Below are 17,868 nucleotides of genomic sequence, written 5' to 3' on the forward strand. Positions count from 1 at the left end.
GAATGGCCAGCAATATTAAACTAATAAATATTATCTTCTAAAGATTCCCATTCAATGGACTTTGTCCCTTCAATGTCGCATCTAATTCTTTATTTATTCTTAATTAAAAAAAAAAGAGATGCATGAATTTTATAATATAATTCATCTTTGACCTTATTAGTAAACGAACAAATATGGACCATAAAATTGGCGTGTATTAGTATGCTGTGAAAAAAAAAACTTTTTAAGTTGACTTAGAGGTAGATATTAAAAGAAAATAAATAATTAATAATAATACTCACTAAATTTAATAAAATACATATTTTATTTTAATTAATAAATTTATATCGATTTAATCAAACTTTGGAAGTCTCCTCTCAGAAATGAATAAGAAAATCACCAATTCGCTTAAATACTATTTCTGTCAAACCTCAAAATTAAAGCAGGTGCCGCCCGCTGCCCGAAACTTTCGGTCACCGATTTCCTTTGTCGGCCACGTTTTCATTTCGTTAATTAATTTATTTTATTTTATTTTTTCCGTCTGTTTTCTCCACTACTATAAATAAAGCACGTTCTTGTTACTTCATTTTTTAAATATTTTTTTTACCAATTTTATTATTGTTTTTCTCTTCTCTCAAGAGTCAAGTCCCACCCACCGCACTGCGATCCAGTTCACCGCTGCTACGACGAAGCAAAACCCTAGGAGGCTTTAAAAGAGATCGAGCGAGCAAAAAAAGGGAACATTAATTCGGCGTCGAATTCAACTGAAGGCGAGCTCAATGGTGGAGGAGAATATGGGAAGCAAAGAGGAGTCCAGCTTCTCCAGGACGTGCAGGCTGTTGAGCCGGTACTTGAGGGAGAAGGGCAGCTTGGGAGGCCTTCCGCCGCTCGATCAACGGCCGCAAGGTGAGGCTTTTCGTCACGGATTTGGCACTTTTGTTCGGTTTTCTGTGTTTTCAAATTGGGGGGAAATTAGTTGATTGCTCGTGTTTGGTTTGGGGATTCCCCGCTGAAGCTGTGTTTCGGTGTGATCGCCCAGTTTTTTCTTTGAAGTTTCTAATTTGGACAGCGAAATCACCGATCTTACTACTTATCGGACTTGCCTACTTTGATTCTGCAAAGCTTTTTACCTGAACAATTGATTCACCCAAACCTACCAAAATGAGCTTTTTTGCTTCCTTTTTTTATATATTTCTTTCCCTTTTGTATGCGAGCTTATGAAATTTCGTTGCAGTTATTCTTGTCAAGTTTTTATTCTGCAAATGTTTCGATTTTAAACAACTGATTCAAACAAGTTTATCTGAATGCTTTTTTTTTTTTCTTTTCAAAAAGAAGTTATTCATGCAAGCTTGTCAGTGAGTTGCAGTTTCTCCCAATAATCGTTTTTTTTAAATTTTCTCAAAGGCGCCCCAAATTTAAATTTCTTTTTTTTTATATAATTATCTCTTTCTTATTTTCACAAAAATATTTTTATTTATTGACATGAACACCTTTGATGATTTTCGACCCTTTTAATTTTTTCCTATTCAACTTTGGCCACTTGATTTTGTCCAAATATTTCTCTTTCACTTTCTCTTTTCCTGATTAGTTTGCCCTTCAAATTAATAAGCAGGCCAGTGGTTCATAATTTTCTGAATCAATTTCTTGTACTCGTTATCAGGCAAATCTAGGGAACCCAAAACCATCAACTTGTTTCCAAGGGTAGATGTGCTAGAAGAGATCCAAACACAGATCAACCAAGAGAAAACCTCTCACATATCCTTGAATTTTTCCCCCCAACAATCAACACAAGGACCTGCCAATGCCTCAGAAACCAAGTAAGAGCAAATTGGCATCGGTATCATTGCTGAGTACAGAATTGTCGAACTTGATGTTATGATGAATATTTCAGGCAGATGGAGATGAACCAGCTCACTATCTTTTATGCCGGCGAGGTGCTTGTTTTCAACAACTATCCCGCCGACAGAGCCAAGGACCTGATGCAGATGGCAAGCAAAGAGAGTGTTCCAGCTCAAAATTTCAGCTTCTCCACCCCTCACGTTGCAGCTGCTGGAGCTGAGTGCAATTCCAAGCCTGAAACCAAGCTGGCTCAGGGTCAGTCGATATCAGTTAACAAGTATAGTTTGAGAACAATTTGCTCAGTGTAACAAGAATCTTTATGGGTTGTAGATATGCCGATAATGAGAAGGAATTCCCTGCATCGGTTCCTCGAGAAGAGGAAAGACAGGTTAGTAATGAAGTTATATGCTGGTGTTGGCTCACAATGAAACTAAATAGCTCTCTTTGCTCAAATGTTTCAGAATCCATTCCAAGTCACCGTATCAAGGCAATCCTTCTTCGTCGGTGAATGAGGCAAAGCTGGAATCTAGCGAACCTTGGCTCAACCTAGGCAGACAAATCTCAGATCACAGTTCAGATGCTAGCAAATGACATGGAAGAGTGGTCTCCAGTTTCCGCAAATTTAACCACGTGGAGGAAGAGTTAGATGTGCTATTTGTTGTTTGTGACATCCATTATGATCCTCTTTAGTTTTGTTGTGATAATGAAAGAGAGAATATCACTTCTTTGTTATTGATGTGGCATATACATATACGATTGCAAGATTAAGTTACGTTTTTTCCAATGTTACTTTGAAATTTGAGAAAGGAGATTATGTTTAGCCAAATAATTCTGCGCATAAGGAAATAAAAATTAAAAAAAACTCAGTGAATTGATAATAATGGTCACTCTAGAACAAATGATATCCTTGAGATTTATGTCATTTGAGTGTGACACTCTCTGCCCTAAAATGTCGACAGAAAGAAAACTGTGTTGGGGTAGCATAACAAAATATGTAGTTTAGTTAAATACAATCTGAAGCAAGCTAAGATGAAGTCCACAGTTGAAATGCAGATTCAATCCAAGAACAAGTAAATCGAATCAAATTAATAAATTATTTTTTGAATTTGGATCTCAAATTATATAACCAATCATTTCCAATTACAATGTATAAGAGAACCAGCAGACGATTAAAGAATTGGAATTTATTTAGTAAGTGGAAGAGAGAGAGAGAGAGAATGAATCCGGGCCAAGTTGCTGGCCATGGAGCTCATCCTTATTTATTATAAATAAGTAATAAATGAATTAATTAGAATAAATTAATGGTAATAATGAATAAATAACGCATTCTTTAGGTTTATGCGCATATCTGTTCTAAGCCTGATTCCTTCAGAAGCTCCACAGAGACGAATCCACGCCGCCGTGATCGGCGGGAGGCGACTCCGGCTCCTCCGAGACGAAGCCGTACATGAAGTCGTCGTCCATGGCGATGGGGAAGTCGACGCATTCCACGTCGGGCGGAGCTTCCCTTGACGAATCCATGAACGACCAGTCCAGCGCTTCCTCTGATCTCCCCGCCGAGGAATCCCCCGACGGAGAGTCTGAAGCCGGAGAAATGGAGATACGCGGGGGGAGGATCGGGGAAGGCGGGGTGCTGGCGGCGTGGAGGGCGGCGGCGGCCTGGATTTGCTGGAAGCTGAGGGGCCGGACGGCGGCGATGCGGGGCGGGGGGGATTGGGGGAAGTTGAGGCGGGCGCGGCTGCCGCGGAGGCAGGCGGAGGCGGCGTCGAAGGCGCGGGCAGCCTTCTCCGCGGAGTCGTAGGATCCGAGCCAGATCCGCTCGCGGCTGTTGGGCAGGCGGATCTCCGTCACCCACCGCCCCCATTTCCGCTGCCGCACTCCCTTATAGCGCGGCTCCCCTATCTCCGCCGCCGATGCCGCCGTGGAAGGCGATCCACCACCGCCTTCCCTCTCCTTCTTCTCCGACATTGAGTAACCGAGGGCTTCCGGATTTTGGCGTTCGACGAAATACCAAATCGTCGAAATGGCGGGAAGCCGATGCCCGGTTTATATGCATAACACCGACCATGCGAGCAGCCGCATCGATCGAAAACAATGTCCCGTGCCTTATTCAAATGAAAGCAACCTCCTTTTCCACCCAACTAGTAGTTTTCATCGTTTAGGTGGGGTCATTGTGGGGAAGGTAGGTGTCTTCTTGGGTGACACTCGTACTGTTAAACGAGACCACATCAGATTCTAAGTGGTTCCGCCTCTGTGGTTCTGCGGTGCTTCGTGCGGGCTTCCTTTATACCGCCACGCCGTCCTTGTTTTTCTTATGCCGTCTCATGTTTTCATTGAGAGACTCCAATCTATTTTTTATTTTAAATTATAATCCAAAATCAAAATTTAACTCTACCATTTATGTGACAAATTCAAATACTATATAGCTACTTACTAATTATCAGTAGGATTAACATTTATTATACAAATTTATTATAACTTTAGTTTAATTTTATTGGTTATATTAATTAGAATCCATTACTCATTAAAATTTTCTATTTTCCATTAAAACATGAATGTGACATTTTGCTAAATCAACAAAGTTATCGTTAATAACACATTAATTTATCTAGAATATATTCCTGTCAGAATTCATGTATGGACAAAAGGAGACCATTAAAAATAATTTCGAGCAAGCCCTAATTCAGCTATTTATAGTTAACCCAAGTGATTAGAAGATTAGAGGAGTTTTTATTTTTTTTTTCTAAAAATATATATCCGTCAGAAATTAATTTCTTATCTCATTATAATAAAATCTGGAAAGACTGCACTTTACTGATCCACGCAATTTCAGAATGTGTTCTTCATGTTAATTACCAAGAAGACTTTGTGTGTGAATATCTGCAGATTAAGTTTGACCTATATATCACTGTCCATTGTGGATGCATTAAATAAATGTTACAAAGTTTCCAAGCCGACATCCTGCATCCCGCTCAACAATAGTTACAAGCTTTGCCTTTTCCTTTCCATTAACAGTGCAACTAAACTGCGAAACTGGTGCTGTTCTTCTTAATTTGGCAGTATGCGACAGTAGATAAAGTGTGGCATCTGCAGTTTAATGCATGCCTTCTGATATACAGAAGTAGATCTTGATCATCAAGCTGAGGAAGATACTAGGAAAGACCAGTATTCATATATGAAGATATTGGAATCATATGTTCAACGGGGAGTACTTCTAGAGGACAAGTGCTCAGAGAATACTTACGTGAAGGGATTTTAGGTGTGTAAAGCATGTGTAGGATGCTGATAACAAGTTGGCATGAGAGGAGAGAGAACCAAAAACATAGAAAATGATTGATCATTTTGAAAAAAAAAAGAAGTACCACTACTAGAATAAAGGCCTATTATGACACTGTAGTTATGACACCTGTTAAAAAACGTAATTATAAATACTCTATAAGGACATTCATAAAAAATGATTAATTTTAAAAATAAATATCATATTAGAATCCATGTCATAACATTTATTATAAATGTCATTATATAAACATATGAATCACAATTATTTTATTTGTTTAACCTAAACTTTTCCCAACTTCTCCCATAGCCGCACGAGGCATCCTTTCCGCTCCTTCCCTCTCCTGTTGCGAGAAGCAAGATCCTTGCTCGCCAAGTAGCCGCAATTTTTTTTCTTGTTTAGTAAATAGTTCTGTTGCCGACGAAGATGCAGCGAGCGTCGACCGTTGAGGCAAGGAGGGGCGACCGCTCCTCGCCAGGCAACGAGCGACCGCCTCGTGGTCGATCGGCTCGCAAGATGCTGCAAGCGAGGTAGTGAGGCAACGAGGCAAGGAGCAAGAAGTAAGATCTCTGCTCGCCAGGTAACTGTAAATTTTTTTCTTGTTTAATAAATACCTCCGTTGCTGACGAAGAGGTAGAAAGTGCAGACCGCCGAGGCAAGGAGGGGTGACGGGTTGAATAGGCGTTATTTATGATATTTAGTAAATACCTCCTCACCATGTCCTTGTTTAGTAAATTTTTTTCTTTTGGCACGGAGTGTTTAGTTATTTATGATTAAATAATAGGCGCTATGTTTGGTATTTAATTATTATTGTTATGATCATTACAAGTTGGACGGGTTGAATAGCTCCAATCACTTCATCATTGAAAATGTAGTGAAAATCTCGAAGCAAAGTTAACACAATACAACATAATGCTAATGAGTTTGTTTTCCTTTGGCTCATCGCTTGTCAAGACGACTACGTCCAAGGCTAATCTAGTGTTTTACAACCTCTATCGATTTCCTCCTTTTTGGACAAAAACGAAGGTAGAGAAATCTTCTACAATAATATTACAACACACAACAAAAAAGATCAAGCAAGAAGAAGTTATAATGAGTTAATTGAGGGATTTGATTTCTTCTTCAAATGGTTATTGATCCTTCCTGTAAACATCGACAATTAAATTATCAGTGGGTTGGATTTGTTGTCAACTTAATCGTCAATCGTTGGATGACAATGAGGATATGATGATCTGACTGTCGGAGCTTGAATGAGGCAAACAATAAGAAGAAGATTAGAATGACGACCAGGGGTTCCTCGACACAGCCATTCCGACGCTCGAGTTATCGACGCTCGAGTTAGAGAACGAAAAGGAAGATGAATATTAAGATTTTGATGTACTTAGATGTGTGTTATCAAGGAGCTGGGAGGCTAAGGGGTTGGGAGGCCCGAGAGATGAGAGACCAAGGGAGTTGGGAAGCTAAGGAATCGGGAGGCTTGGGAGTTGGGAGGTCAGGGAGGCCTGGGAGCTAAGGAGTCAGGAAACTTGGGAGTTGAGCATCGACTCAACTTCCCTCTAATAGAGCCACCTCAGTAGGTCTCGCTAATCTTATTATATCCACGTGGTGTCCACTGATCATCCTCCGGATCATAAGTCTCCTCTTTAAGTTTAGTCGTCGGAGGCAGGAGTCTGACTGACTAGATTGTTTTGTAATGGGAAAAATTCTAGTTGCCTTGACTACTTAAGCCACGTGACGGATCTATTGTGTAATTATGAAGAGATTACACATTAAATATCAACACACCTCAGTCATTATGTCTTTAAATATAGCCATTCCTTTTAAGCATGCCACCTGCATTATCCGCCTTGATTCCCTAGCCCAAAATGCACCAATGTGCTTTCAAGATTAGATCACATTAATGTGATATGACCTACGATAGAGAAGACAAGGGGGTGTTTGGTTTACATTTTACATGTTGTTTTCTATTTTTATTTTATGAGAAAATGGAAAACGCGTTTGGTTTGTATTTTTCACGTTTTTTTCAAGAAAAAGAGAGAGCATTTTCTAAGAAAACGAAAAACGCAGAAAAGTCATTTTATGAAAAAAATGATAAAATATGATTTTCTAGAAAATGAAATGAAAATGCAAACAAATCAAACACACCCTAAGTGTCTCTTACTAGGTAATGATTACTCTGGATTTTATTTGTTCCATGTGCTTGATCCTTGATGTGCGTAAATTATATATACTTTTATGCATACTTTAACACACATTCATTTGTATTCTTTGAGTTCTATGATATTATATTTTTCTTTATCATATTTTCAATATAATTACTCTTTTTGTTGGATATTTATTCATGTTTGATTTTTCTTGATAGAATGCATTTTCGGAGTGAAAACAGAGCTAAGGCGTACTTCAAAGCAATCCTAGAAGAGTAGCAAAGTCCTAGTAGTGCCCTTTGGCATGACCATGTGTCACACCACCACTTAAGCAGAGTCAGGCCATGCCTGGAGGCACAATCGTGCCCCCTCACTAGAGAGCAAGCAGAGTCCGGCTGTGCCTCCCACCAATAACCAATCTAGGGGCGGCCGTGTGAAACTACATGATCGTGCCTCCCTTCCAGAGCCAGTTCATAGGGCGACCATGCCCCAAGGCACGATCGTGCCTCTCCACCTGAGCTCATTCATGCTCTGGTCGTGTCCAAAGGCCCGACCGTGACACGGGCAAAGAACATGAGGGGCTCATGCCTCCTTGCTATAAAAGGAGATTTTTGTTGGATCGTGAAAGTCGATAGAAGGGGGGGGGGTGAATATCGATCGAAAAATTCTCATATTGAATTAGAGTAAGCACAACGGAAAAAATAGAACAACGTTAACACAAACCAATTTACTTGGTTCGGAGCCTTGGTCGACTCCTACTCCAAGGTCTACACTTATCGAGTTCTTTCGTTGGGCAATCACTAATAGTTCGTAAAATCAGATTACAATATTGAGTACAGGAACTATTAAAAACAATATCGACAACAAAATAAAGGAAAGAAAAACTCTTAGCAGCACGTTGTCGGAGTAGTGTCGTAGGAGCACAACGCAGTAGAGCAGATATCGTTGTTGTTGTTGTTGTTGTTGTGAATTGCTCCAGGACTCACCCTCCTTATATAGGAGGCTCCGAGCGCCCGGATCCCTTCCGGGCGCCTGGACCGTGACGCCGTCAGACCAATCAGCGTGCTCCAAGCTATCGAGGAAAACATTTGTCTTCTGGGCGCCCAAACCACCTTTCTACAGAAAGTTCTTCTCCTGCAAGAAAGAGTTAGTCCGAGGTAAAATAATAGTTTAAACTACCCTACAAAACAGAAGTTTGCACAATAGAAAAGATTAGTAATTAGATTCCGTCTCCCCGAGACCGAAATCTAGTCACGATCTCAACTTAGATTTTTAAATGGATCTAAGTTGGATCGACGCCTAAGTTCCCTTCCTTGGAACACGTCCTCATAGTCACTCACCTCCAGTGACTTACCTTAACTTACCTACTAGACATCCGATCATCCCTTCGACCTGTCTGTGTTGGAATGTATACTAAAAGTCTAGCTTTTTGTATAAACATTTACTTAGAAATAAGAATCATATTGGTCAAAAATCTACATTTATAAGCTAAGTGTAGTTGTTCAATTAATTTATATTGTAGATAACATGATGTGTGGTGTCACATACAGAAGATTATGTTATTAGTTTTTTATAAATTATAAACAATTGCTCACGAATAAGATGGATAGGAACAAACCATTGGAATAGTCGTAGTATAATTTCGTATTAGTTTATCTTGACTATAAAATTATACTAGTACACTTAGAGTGTATTGAGCTGGACCATTTAAGGTAAGTTCTTTTTATACTGACTGAATAAAAGGACAAGACCTTTGTTATTATGGAAATGTGTGCTCTTAATCATGATATAATAACAAGCACATATACTTAATATTTATTTCTTTGATTTATCAAAGGGTGCAATTTAGTTCGATAAATCAATAGACCCGATAAGTTGGGAAATGATATTATTTATATGATATGTTGTTGATTATAGAATGAAACTGTGTCCTAGTAATCTAGGTTGATAATGTCCCTAAGATGAGCTCATAAGGATTGCCATGTTAAACCTTGCAGGTGGACTTAGTCCGACACGACAATAAGGATGAGTGGTACTAGTCTTGGACTAAGATATTAATTAAAGTGAGTTATCAGTAACTCACTTAATTAGTGGACATTCGATATCTTAAACACAAGGAGACTAACACTCTCATGATAAGAAGAAGCCCAAAATGTAATTTGAGATTGATGCGGTAGTTCAATAATAATTCTTTAGTGGTATGAATTATTATTGATGAAATTAAGTTGGGTGTTCGGGGCGAACACGAGAAGCTTAATTTCATCGGGAGACCAACACCAATTCCTCCTCTTGGTCCCTATCACAACCTCTTATTTATAAAGTATTATACCCACCTTCTTACCCACCTTAAGGTGGCCGACCAAGCCTAGCTTGGAGCCCAAGCTAGGGCCGACCAAACCAAGGTGAGTTGGATCCAAGGGTGGCCGACCCTAGCTTGAACCCAAGCTTGGTGTGACCGGCCACAATAAATTAAAAGGATTTTATTTTTTAAAAATATTTCTTATGTGGAAACCATGATTTTAAAAGAGAGTTTAAAATTTAAATCTTTCCTTTTATATCTTTCTACAAAAGATTAAGAGAAAGGTTTGATATCTTTCCTTATTTGTAGTTAAAAGAAAGATTTTAATTTTTGATAAAACTTTCCTTTTATAAAACCATCCTCATGATTTTAAAAGAGAGTTTTAAAATTAAATATTTCCTTTTATAGTTTTTACAAAAGATTAAGAAAAGATTTGATATCTTTCCTTATTTGTAGATTGAAAGGAAGATTTTAATTTTAGAGAAAACTTTCCTTTTTGTAAATCATCCACATGTTTTAATAGAGAGATTTTAATTTATAAAAATTTCATTTTATGACCAACCATGAAGCGAATTTTCAAAAGAGAAATTTTTATTTAAAATTTCCGGAAACAAATTAGGAAGTTTTAATTTTGTATTTAAAACTTTCCTTATTTGGAGGGATTAAGGTGGCTGGCCACATATATAGTTTGAAAGGAAATTTTATTAAACTTTCCTTTCATTGGCAAAGAGAATAAGGAAGTTTTTAATAAAACTTTCCTTATTTGACAAGACCAAGGAATATAAAAGAGAGAGTAGAGGTGCCTCACCTCATAACAATATCTCTTTTTTGGTTCCTCTCTTCCTTGGTTGGTGGTCGGCCCCTCTCTTCCTCTCCATCTCCTATTCTTCTTCCTTGGCCGACGACATCTTCATCTCAAGGGTTTTGGTTAGTGGCCGGATTTTGTTAGAGGAAGAAGGAGAGATAGGAGGCTTTGTTTCTAGTATCCCTTGGAGCTTGGTGGTGGTGGCCGAAACTTGCTTGGAGAAGAAGGAATCTTGGGTGGTTCTTGTCTCGGTAGATCGTCACCCACACGATGTTCGAGATAAGAAGAGGAATACGATAGAAGATCAAGAGGTTGTTGCTTACAAAGAAAGGTATAACTAGTAATTCTATTCCTCATCATACTAGTTTTCTTTGTATAGATTTTGAAATACCAAACACAAGAGGCATATGATTCTAGGTTTCGAATTTGTGATTCGAGTTTGTGTTCTTTTGTTTTTTTTTCAATTTTGTGATTCGATTGTTCCTTTTGGTTAAACCTAGGGTTACTATAAGGAAATTAAATATTAAATTTCGTTGAAAGGATTTGTCTAGGAAGTGGTGGATGCTCCCATACCCAAGAAGGCCTAGTGCCTCGCCATGTTTAACCTGGAAGCCAATCTCTGAAATTAATATTTAATTGAATTTGTAACATAGGTGGATTTGGATTAATAATGTTAAGTATCGTTTGCGATCCAAGTCTAAACCTCTAAGAACAGATAAGTTAAATTTGGAATCAATAATGTTAAGTTCCGTTTGCGATTCCAAATTTAATTTCTAAAGAACACAATAGGTTGTTAGGAATGGTTCAGGACTTGTACAAAATTTTTGTATAGGGAAACCAATACGATATTCCCAGTAGTAACCAACAATTGGTATCAGAGCTAGGGTTTGCCTCTGTGTGTTTGGTTTTCATTTTAATTATGCACATGTCATATATATTTTAGGCAGGATAATAGTAGGATATGCTAACTTTGTGGTTGCAAGCTCCAACTATTATGACTTAATGTGATTGTGTGTGATTGGACCCTTGGACATGTCAAGGGCATTTTTATGTGTGTGCATGATTGTATTTATTAAATATAGCAGGAGCTGTATTAGTTTTAGGATTTTATATTTTTGTTTCGATCTAAATTACATGTATATTCCTTTGTGGAATATATGATCGATATATGTAAAATTCTATTTTTGTCGCGGATCGTATCCTTGCGAGGCGTGGTACTATTTGTGGACCAGAGGCGCAACGGAAAAAGAAGCAAGACAGATGCGGTGACTAGACCCGATTACGGTGGCTAAAGATGGCAACAGCTAGGGTTGACAACACACGGAGGACAGTGATGGAAAGTGCCATAATAGTTGGAAAATTATTTTTCCGTATCTGTTGCTTTATTTGCTGTGATGTGTGCTTGCATAGTTAAAATTCCTCACCTTAAATAACTAAGTGGGAGAGGGATTAGTAAATAAATTTCACGGTCTCCATTACTGGTTTGTAAGTGATGCGACAAACTTGCGTGTTGGCTCTAAGTGGCTCCCTCCCCATCGGACGAGTTTGTTTGCAGATCACTAGATCAAACTTCCTTTATGGATGGTTATAGGAAATTATTTAGGAGCGTGTGATCTTCTCCATCTGAAGGGGCATAATCCTATTTAATGGACTAAGTATCAAGTAATGGTATATACTTAGGCACATTTAATAGTATCCTCCCCATCGGAGTCACTACTATTATTTGTGCGGCCGAAGGAAAAACCAACTATTAATTTTATTTGTCATTAAGTTAGGTTGACAAGAATAAAATTAATGGGTAAAACCTCCTCTTACAAATATTTGATTTTTTATACGTCCACACTATCGTGGCATGTAAAATTCACAGTGTTTGAGGTGTTGGTAAATTTAAATAGTATTGTTTGAGGAATCAATATTATTCTAAATTTAGAGTCTTGACCAAAAGTTTATTTTGTGATTATTAGGATGTCTTTCAACCCACTGGCTATTATACTGAAAGAGAATAAACTTACTGGTCCCAATTACATAGATTGGAAAAGAAACCTGGACATTGTCCTAACTGTTGAAGGCTATAAGTTTGTACTATTAGAGGTCTGCCCTAATGTGCCTAATAGCGATTCTAGTGAAGAGGAAATTGAATATCATAGGAAATGTGTCAAGGCAAATGAGATGGCGCGGAGTTACATTTGATTTTATATCAAATGTGCTGCAACATCAGCATCAGACCATGCCCACTGGCTATGACATGATGTACAATTTCAAGGAACTCTTCAGACACTAGAATCGGAATGACAGGCAGGACTGTATGATCTCTAGGTACTGGACTAAAAGCAGGAATGAAGAAGCCGAAAGGCAAGTGCTTCATTTATAAGCAGTCTGGACATTTATAGGCGGAATGCCCTCGTAAGAAGAGAACAATATAGGTATATCTTATTCTCTAGTAGTTGAAACATGTTTAGTGGTGTTATCTGTTGGTGCAACATCCCTCAGGTCAAGGTTGACCTGGTTGACCAAGCTGAGTCTTGGTTTGAGTTTAGATGTTTGACAATAAGATATTGATTGAAGAAGAGTCAAGTAGGTCAAGGGAGTGACCGGATACTTGACTGGGAAGTCCTAGTGAGTGAAGCTAGGCAGATGGAAAGTCCTAGTGAGTGAAGCTAGGCAGATGGAAAACCCTAGTGAGTGAAACTAGGTGGAAGTCCTAGTGAGTGAAGCTAGGCAGATGGAAAGTCCTAGTGAGTGAAGCTAGGCAGATGGAAAACCCTAGTGAGTGAAACTAGGTGAAAGTCCTGGTGAGTGAAGCCAGGCAAGGGAAAATTCAGATGGATCAAGGATGATCGGACATCTGGTGTTGGGAAGTCCAAGTAGGTCAAAGGATTGACTGGATACTTGGCATGAGGAAATCCAGATGGGTCAAGGTTGACCAGACATCTGGTGGAAGTCCAAGTAGGTCAAGGGAGTGACCGGATACTTGGCACGACTAGAAAAGTCCAAGTGGGTCAAAGGGATTGACCAGACACTTGGTGGGAAGTCCTAGCAGGTCAAAGGAGTGACCAGATGCTAGGCATGATGTACCAACGGGTTAAGGTTGACCGGGTGTTGGTTTGGTAGGCTTGGAACTTGGTTTTGGGCAAAAACCAAGTACTGGATCGATCAGTGGATCGATCCAAGCCTTTCCTAGCGAACAGAGAGCCTCTGGATCGATCCGTGGATCGATCCAGATGTCCCAATCGATCAGTGGATCGATTGGGACGCGGCTGCTTCGCGCGATAAGCGCTGGATCGATCCAGGCGTTTTTCCCAGAGCACAGAGGCGCTCTGGATCGATCCGTGAATCGATCCAAAGCCTCCCCGATCGATTGTGAACATTCGAATCGATCGGGATCCGACCGTTGACGTCGATAAAGGCCGCAGGCGCACGATTCCTTCGGCAGTACTTCACCGATTCACTCCAGATCTCTCGCCAACTTCTCCACAGCGCTTTCAAAGATCAGATCGCCAGTTCTTGAAGGATCTTGGAAGCTTTCCAAGTCAAGAGGCGGATCAAAGGCAAGAAGAGAAGCTAGGGTTAGGGTTTTCTGTACTCATTGTAAGCTTTGCGCTTGTATTTTGTTTCCCTTTCCTTTCTTCTTGTACTGAGAGTCTTGTAGGGCTTCTCCGCCCTCGGTAGTTACCGAAAAGGAGTGTTTTCATAGTGGAGGGTGCGTGCGTGGTGTGGATCCTTGGATTAGTCACCTTTTGTGAGGTGGATACCAAGTAAACCAACCTTGTTAGCGTTGTGTGATTGTTTCTGTTATTTTCCGCTGCATATCCTTGAAGAAACAAGCAACGCCGAGCAACGAGCGAGCAACGAGCTATTCACCCCCCCTCTAGCTACTTTTGGTCCTAACATTATCTACCGATACCTGGTGTGTAGATTCAAGAACCACTGATCATGTCTGTAAATCATTGCAGGGGTTCCAAGAAACCCGACAACTATACGAAGGAGAAATCACTGTTTACATGGGCAATGCTACAGAAGTAGCAGCTATTGCAGTGGGAGATGTTTATAGGAATAAAATATTGGTTTTGAGAAATTATCTTTGCGTACCAAGTTTTAGAAAGAAATTGATTTTAGTTTCTAAACAATACAAGGATGGATATTTTGTCTATTTTGATAACAAAGGTGTTATCAAGAAAAATAGGGAAGTTATCTGTTCTGGTACGTTGGTTGACAATTTGTATACTCTAAATCTAATAACTCCTATGATGCAACAAATGAAAATTAATAACACATCTTCTAATTCTAATAAGAGAAAGTAACCTTCGAATATGAACCAAACATATCTTTGACATTTAAAGCTTGGTCATATTAACTTGAGTAGGATTCAAAGGTTAATAGCCAATGGACTTTTGGGTTCATTGGTGGTGGAAAACTTTCCAACCAGTGAGTCTTACTTGGAAGGAAAAATGACCTAGAGGCTTTTTAAGACTAAGGGGTATAGAGAAAAAGATGTGTTGAAATTATTCTGATTTGTGTGGACCTATGACTATCCAGGCAAAAGGTAGTTTCGAATATTTCATCTCTTTTATAGATGATTATTCGAGATATGGGTATATTTACTTGATGCACTGCAAGTCTGAATGCTTTGATAAGTTCAAAAAGTACAAGGATGATGTGGAGAAACGTCATGGTAAAAGTATCAAGATATTACGGTCTGATCGTGGTGGCGAATACCTCTTTGAAAAGATTAGGAATTACTTATCAGAGGCTGAGATTCAATCCCAATTATCTACACCTGGTACACCCCAACAGAATGGTGTGACAAAATGAAGGAATAGGACTCTTATGGAAATGGTTAGATCGGTGATGAGTTATTCAGAAATACCAAAATTCATTTTGGGGATATGCTCTGGAAACAGCAGTGTATATTCTGAATATGGTACCTTCTAAATCAATACCCTTTACTCCCATGGAATTGTGGAATGAGCGAAAGCCTAGTCTGAATCATATTCAGATATGGGGTAGTCCAGCACATGTGCTGAAAGGAGATACTGACAAGTTGAAATCATGTACAGAAGTTTGTCTGTTTTGTAAGATATCCTAAGGGAACGAATGGTGGTTTGTTTTATAATCCTAAAAATCAGAAGATCATTGTTGACACCAATGCTCGATTTTTAGAGGAAGATTAGATGGAGCATTGACAACATTACAAGAACCTATAGGGTCACACACAAAGGGCAATTAGATGAAGATTAGGTTCATATAATGGACTAAGAGGATTATGTTCATATGATGAACCAAATTGAATTAAGAGTAATCCAAATTAGACTAATTGAGTTGGACTCAATTTGATTCATGTATTGAATAAGTCTAATTTTGACTATGATTCATTGAGTCAATTTAATACAATGAATAGAGATTCATTAAATTAAATTGACTTGAATCAAAGGTTAGATTTGATTAACCATGGGAGATAAAAAGGTCAAGTTTGACTTGACTTGAGAGGAAAGATGAAGGGTCAAGTTTGACTTGACCAAATGCCACCTCATTTGTGACTTGGCATGGACCAGCCAATGATGGTGTTCCATATCATCAAGGCCACATCATTGTGTGCCACCTCATGAGGAAGACCAAGAGTCATGACTCTTGGTATTCCATGGAGGTATTAAACCTCCATTAAGTGGCCGACCACTTTAGGTGTGTGAAGGAATTGCATGGTGTGCTCATTCACTTCTTCTTCTTCCTCTCTAGTTTTTCTCTCCCTCTCATCCTCCATTGCCGAGACTTCTCAAGGGTGCTAGCACATTCTAAGTTGTTCTCTCCACCTTTTTGTCCGTGTGGATACGTGTAGAGGAGTGTACACTTGACACTCTACGAGATCCGGCAACCTTTGGACGAGCGGGATAAGCGAAGGGCATCGCTACAAGGGTAACGCTCTTATCATGTAGATCTAAGGTAGATCTAGTGTAGACAAACATGTACAAGATTATTTTATATATTTTCGCACGGATCCGTGGCTAGCTTCGGGGTTTTCGCAACGCAAAAAGCGATTTTTGTGGCTTGAATTGCTAACATTCCGGGCGCCCGGGCCAAGAAAGTCAACAAGGTTGACTTTTCTCAATCCGGGACCTCTGCTCAGGTTCAGCTCATCTCAGTCTGGGTCTTTCGCTCCGTCTCCACTAGCTTGGGTGATCTCGGCCATCCATAATAGAGCTTACCTGAACCCAAGTTCCGACCTTCTCCTCGAGCAGCTTTCCTCCCCGGTTTCTCATCCCTCGAACATCGTGTACGTTCTTCTCGTCCACCGGTGTACTCTTTCGCGGTCACCTCGTCCCTCGAACGCACTGAGCCCGTCGGCTCTCTCCCGTGCCGTCCTTCTCGTTAGCTGCATCTTCCGCTCGACTTCCTGTGCTCCTAAGCTCCTACACACTTAGACACAAGGGTTAAAACCAACAGGACCTAACTTAACTTGTTTGATCACATCAAAATACCTTGGGGTTCCAACAATAGGTTCTTAAAAAGCCCTATGGTAAAATTTCTAGCTCAATGGGGAGCTTAGGTATAGGGGGAGCCTTGGGATAGGTTCCAATGCATGTTGCATTATTTTTGTTTCAGTAGTGTAAGTCCAAGTGTGTAGCCTTGGCAACGTAAGTCCATTCGGCAGTGTAAGTCTAAGTGTGTAGCCTTGGCAACGTAAGCCCATTCAGCGATGTAAGTCCAAGTGTGTAGCCTTGGCAACGTAAGTCTATTCGGTGGTGTAAGTCCAAGTGTGTAGCCTTAGCAATATAAGTCCATTCGGCAGTTTAAGTTCAAGTGTGTAGCCTTGGCAACGTAAGTCCATTCGGCGATGTAAGTCTAAGTGTGTAGCCTTGGCAATGTAAGTCCATTCAGCGGTGTAAGTCCAAGTGTGTAGCCTTGACAACGTAAGTCCATTCAACGGTGTAAGTCCAAGTGTGTATCCTTGGCGACGTAAGTCCATTCGGTGGTGTAAGCCCAAGTGTGTAGCCTTAGCAACATAAGTCCATTTGTTTTAGCATGTTTATTTGCTATATATTTGTTGGTGCAATATCCCTAAGTCAAGATTGACCTGGTTGACTAAGCTTGAGTCGGCTCAAGCTTGAGTTTTGATGTTTGAGTTTCGATGTTTAACAATACATGGAGATTGCAGGTGTAATCGTCTGATTGGGGAGATTGTGGATGCAATTCTCCTCTGGTTAGGGTTTGACCAGAGTGATGTGAAGAAGAGTCAAGTAGGTCAAAGGATTGACCAGATACTTGACTGGGAAAGTCCTAACTAGAGGGTAGGCAGTTGAAAGTCCTGGTGAGTGAAGCCAGACAGTTGGAAAATTCTGTTGAGTGAAGCCAGGTGAAAACTCTAGTGAGTGAAGCTAGGTAAAAGCCCTGGTGAGTGAAGCCAGGCAGATGAAAAATCTTGGTGAGTGAAGCCAAGTGAAAAACTTAGTGAGTGAAGCCGGGAAGTGGGAAAGTCTTGGTGAGTGAAGCCAGACAGATGAAAAATCCTGGTGAGTAAAGCTAGGTGAAA

The 17,868-nt window shown here is 39.8% G+C and overlaps 2 protein-coding genes across 2 annotated transcripts; one reads left to right on the plus strand and one right to left on the minus strand.

The window, feature by feature from the left end:
• Nucleotides 1-598: 598 nt before the first annotated feature.
• On the plus strand, nt 599-2,590 carry LOC121989535 (protein TIFY 10a-like). Its single transcript, XM_042543636.1, has 5 exons — nt 599-885; nt 1,640-1,796; nt 1,871-2,073; nt 2,149-2,206; nt 2,280-2,590. The coding sequence occupies exons 1-5, from the start codon at nt 759-761 to the stop codon at nt 2,407-2,409; spliced, it is 675 nt and encodes a 224-aa protein (XP_042399570.1). The 5' UTR covers nt 599-758; the 3' UTR covers nt 2,410-2,590.
• A 596-nt stretch (nt 2,591-3,186) lies between these two features.
• On the minus strand, nt 3,187-3,786 carry LOC121991549 (ethylene-responsive transcription factor ERF018-like). The gene has a single exon (XM_042545542.1). It carries the CDS (start codon nt 3,784-3,786, stop codon nt 3,187-3,189), a length of 600 nt encoding a protein of 199 aa, XP_042401476.1.
• Nucleotides 3,787-17,868: the final 14,082 nt, after the last annotated feature.

Source organism: Zingiber officinale, chromosome 6B (genome assembly GCF_018446385.1).
Source record: "Zingiber officinale cultivar Zhangliang chromosome 6B, Zo_v1.1, whole genome shotgun sequence".
In the NCBI taxonomy this organism is placed as follows: domain Eukaryota; kingdom Viridiplantae; phylum Streptophyta; class Magnoliopsida; order Zingiberales; family Zingiberaceae; genus Zingiber; species Zingiber officinale.

Excerpts from the sequence above, each read along its gene's own strand:
- LOC121991549 (XM_042545542.1), bottom strand. The coding sequence starts at position 3,786 with ATGTCGGAGAAGAAGGAGAGGGAAGGCGGTGGTGGATCGCCTTCCACG.
- LOC121989535 (XM_042543636.1), top strand. The coding sequence starts at position 759 with ATGGTGGAGGAGAATATGGGAAGCAAAGAGGAGTCCAGCTTCTCCAGG. Across the intron at positions 1,797-1,870 it reads GCCAATGCCTCAGAAACCAA|GCAGATGGAGATGAACCAGC; the intron begins GTAAGAGCAAAT and ends TGAATATTTCAG. Across the intron at positions 2,074-2,148 it reads TGAAACCAAGCTGGCTCAGG|ATATGCCGATAATGAGAAGG; the intron begins GTCAGTCGATAT and ends TATGGGTTGTAG.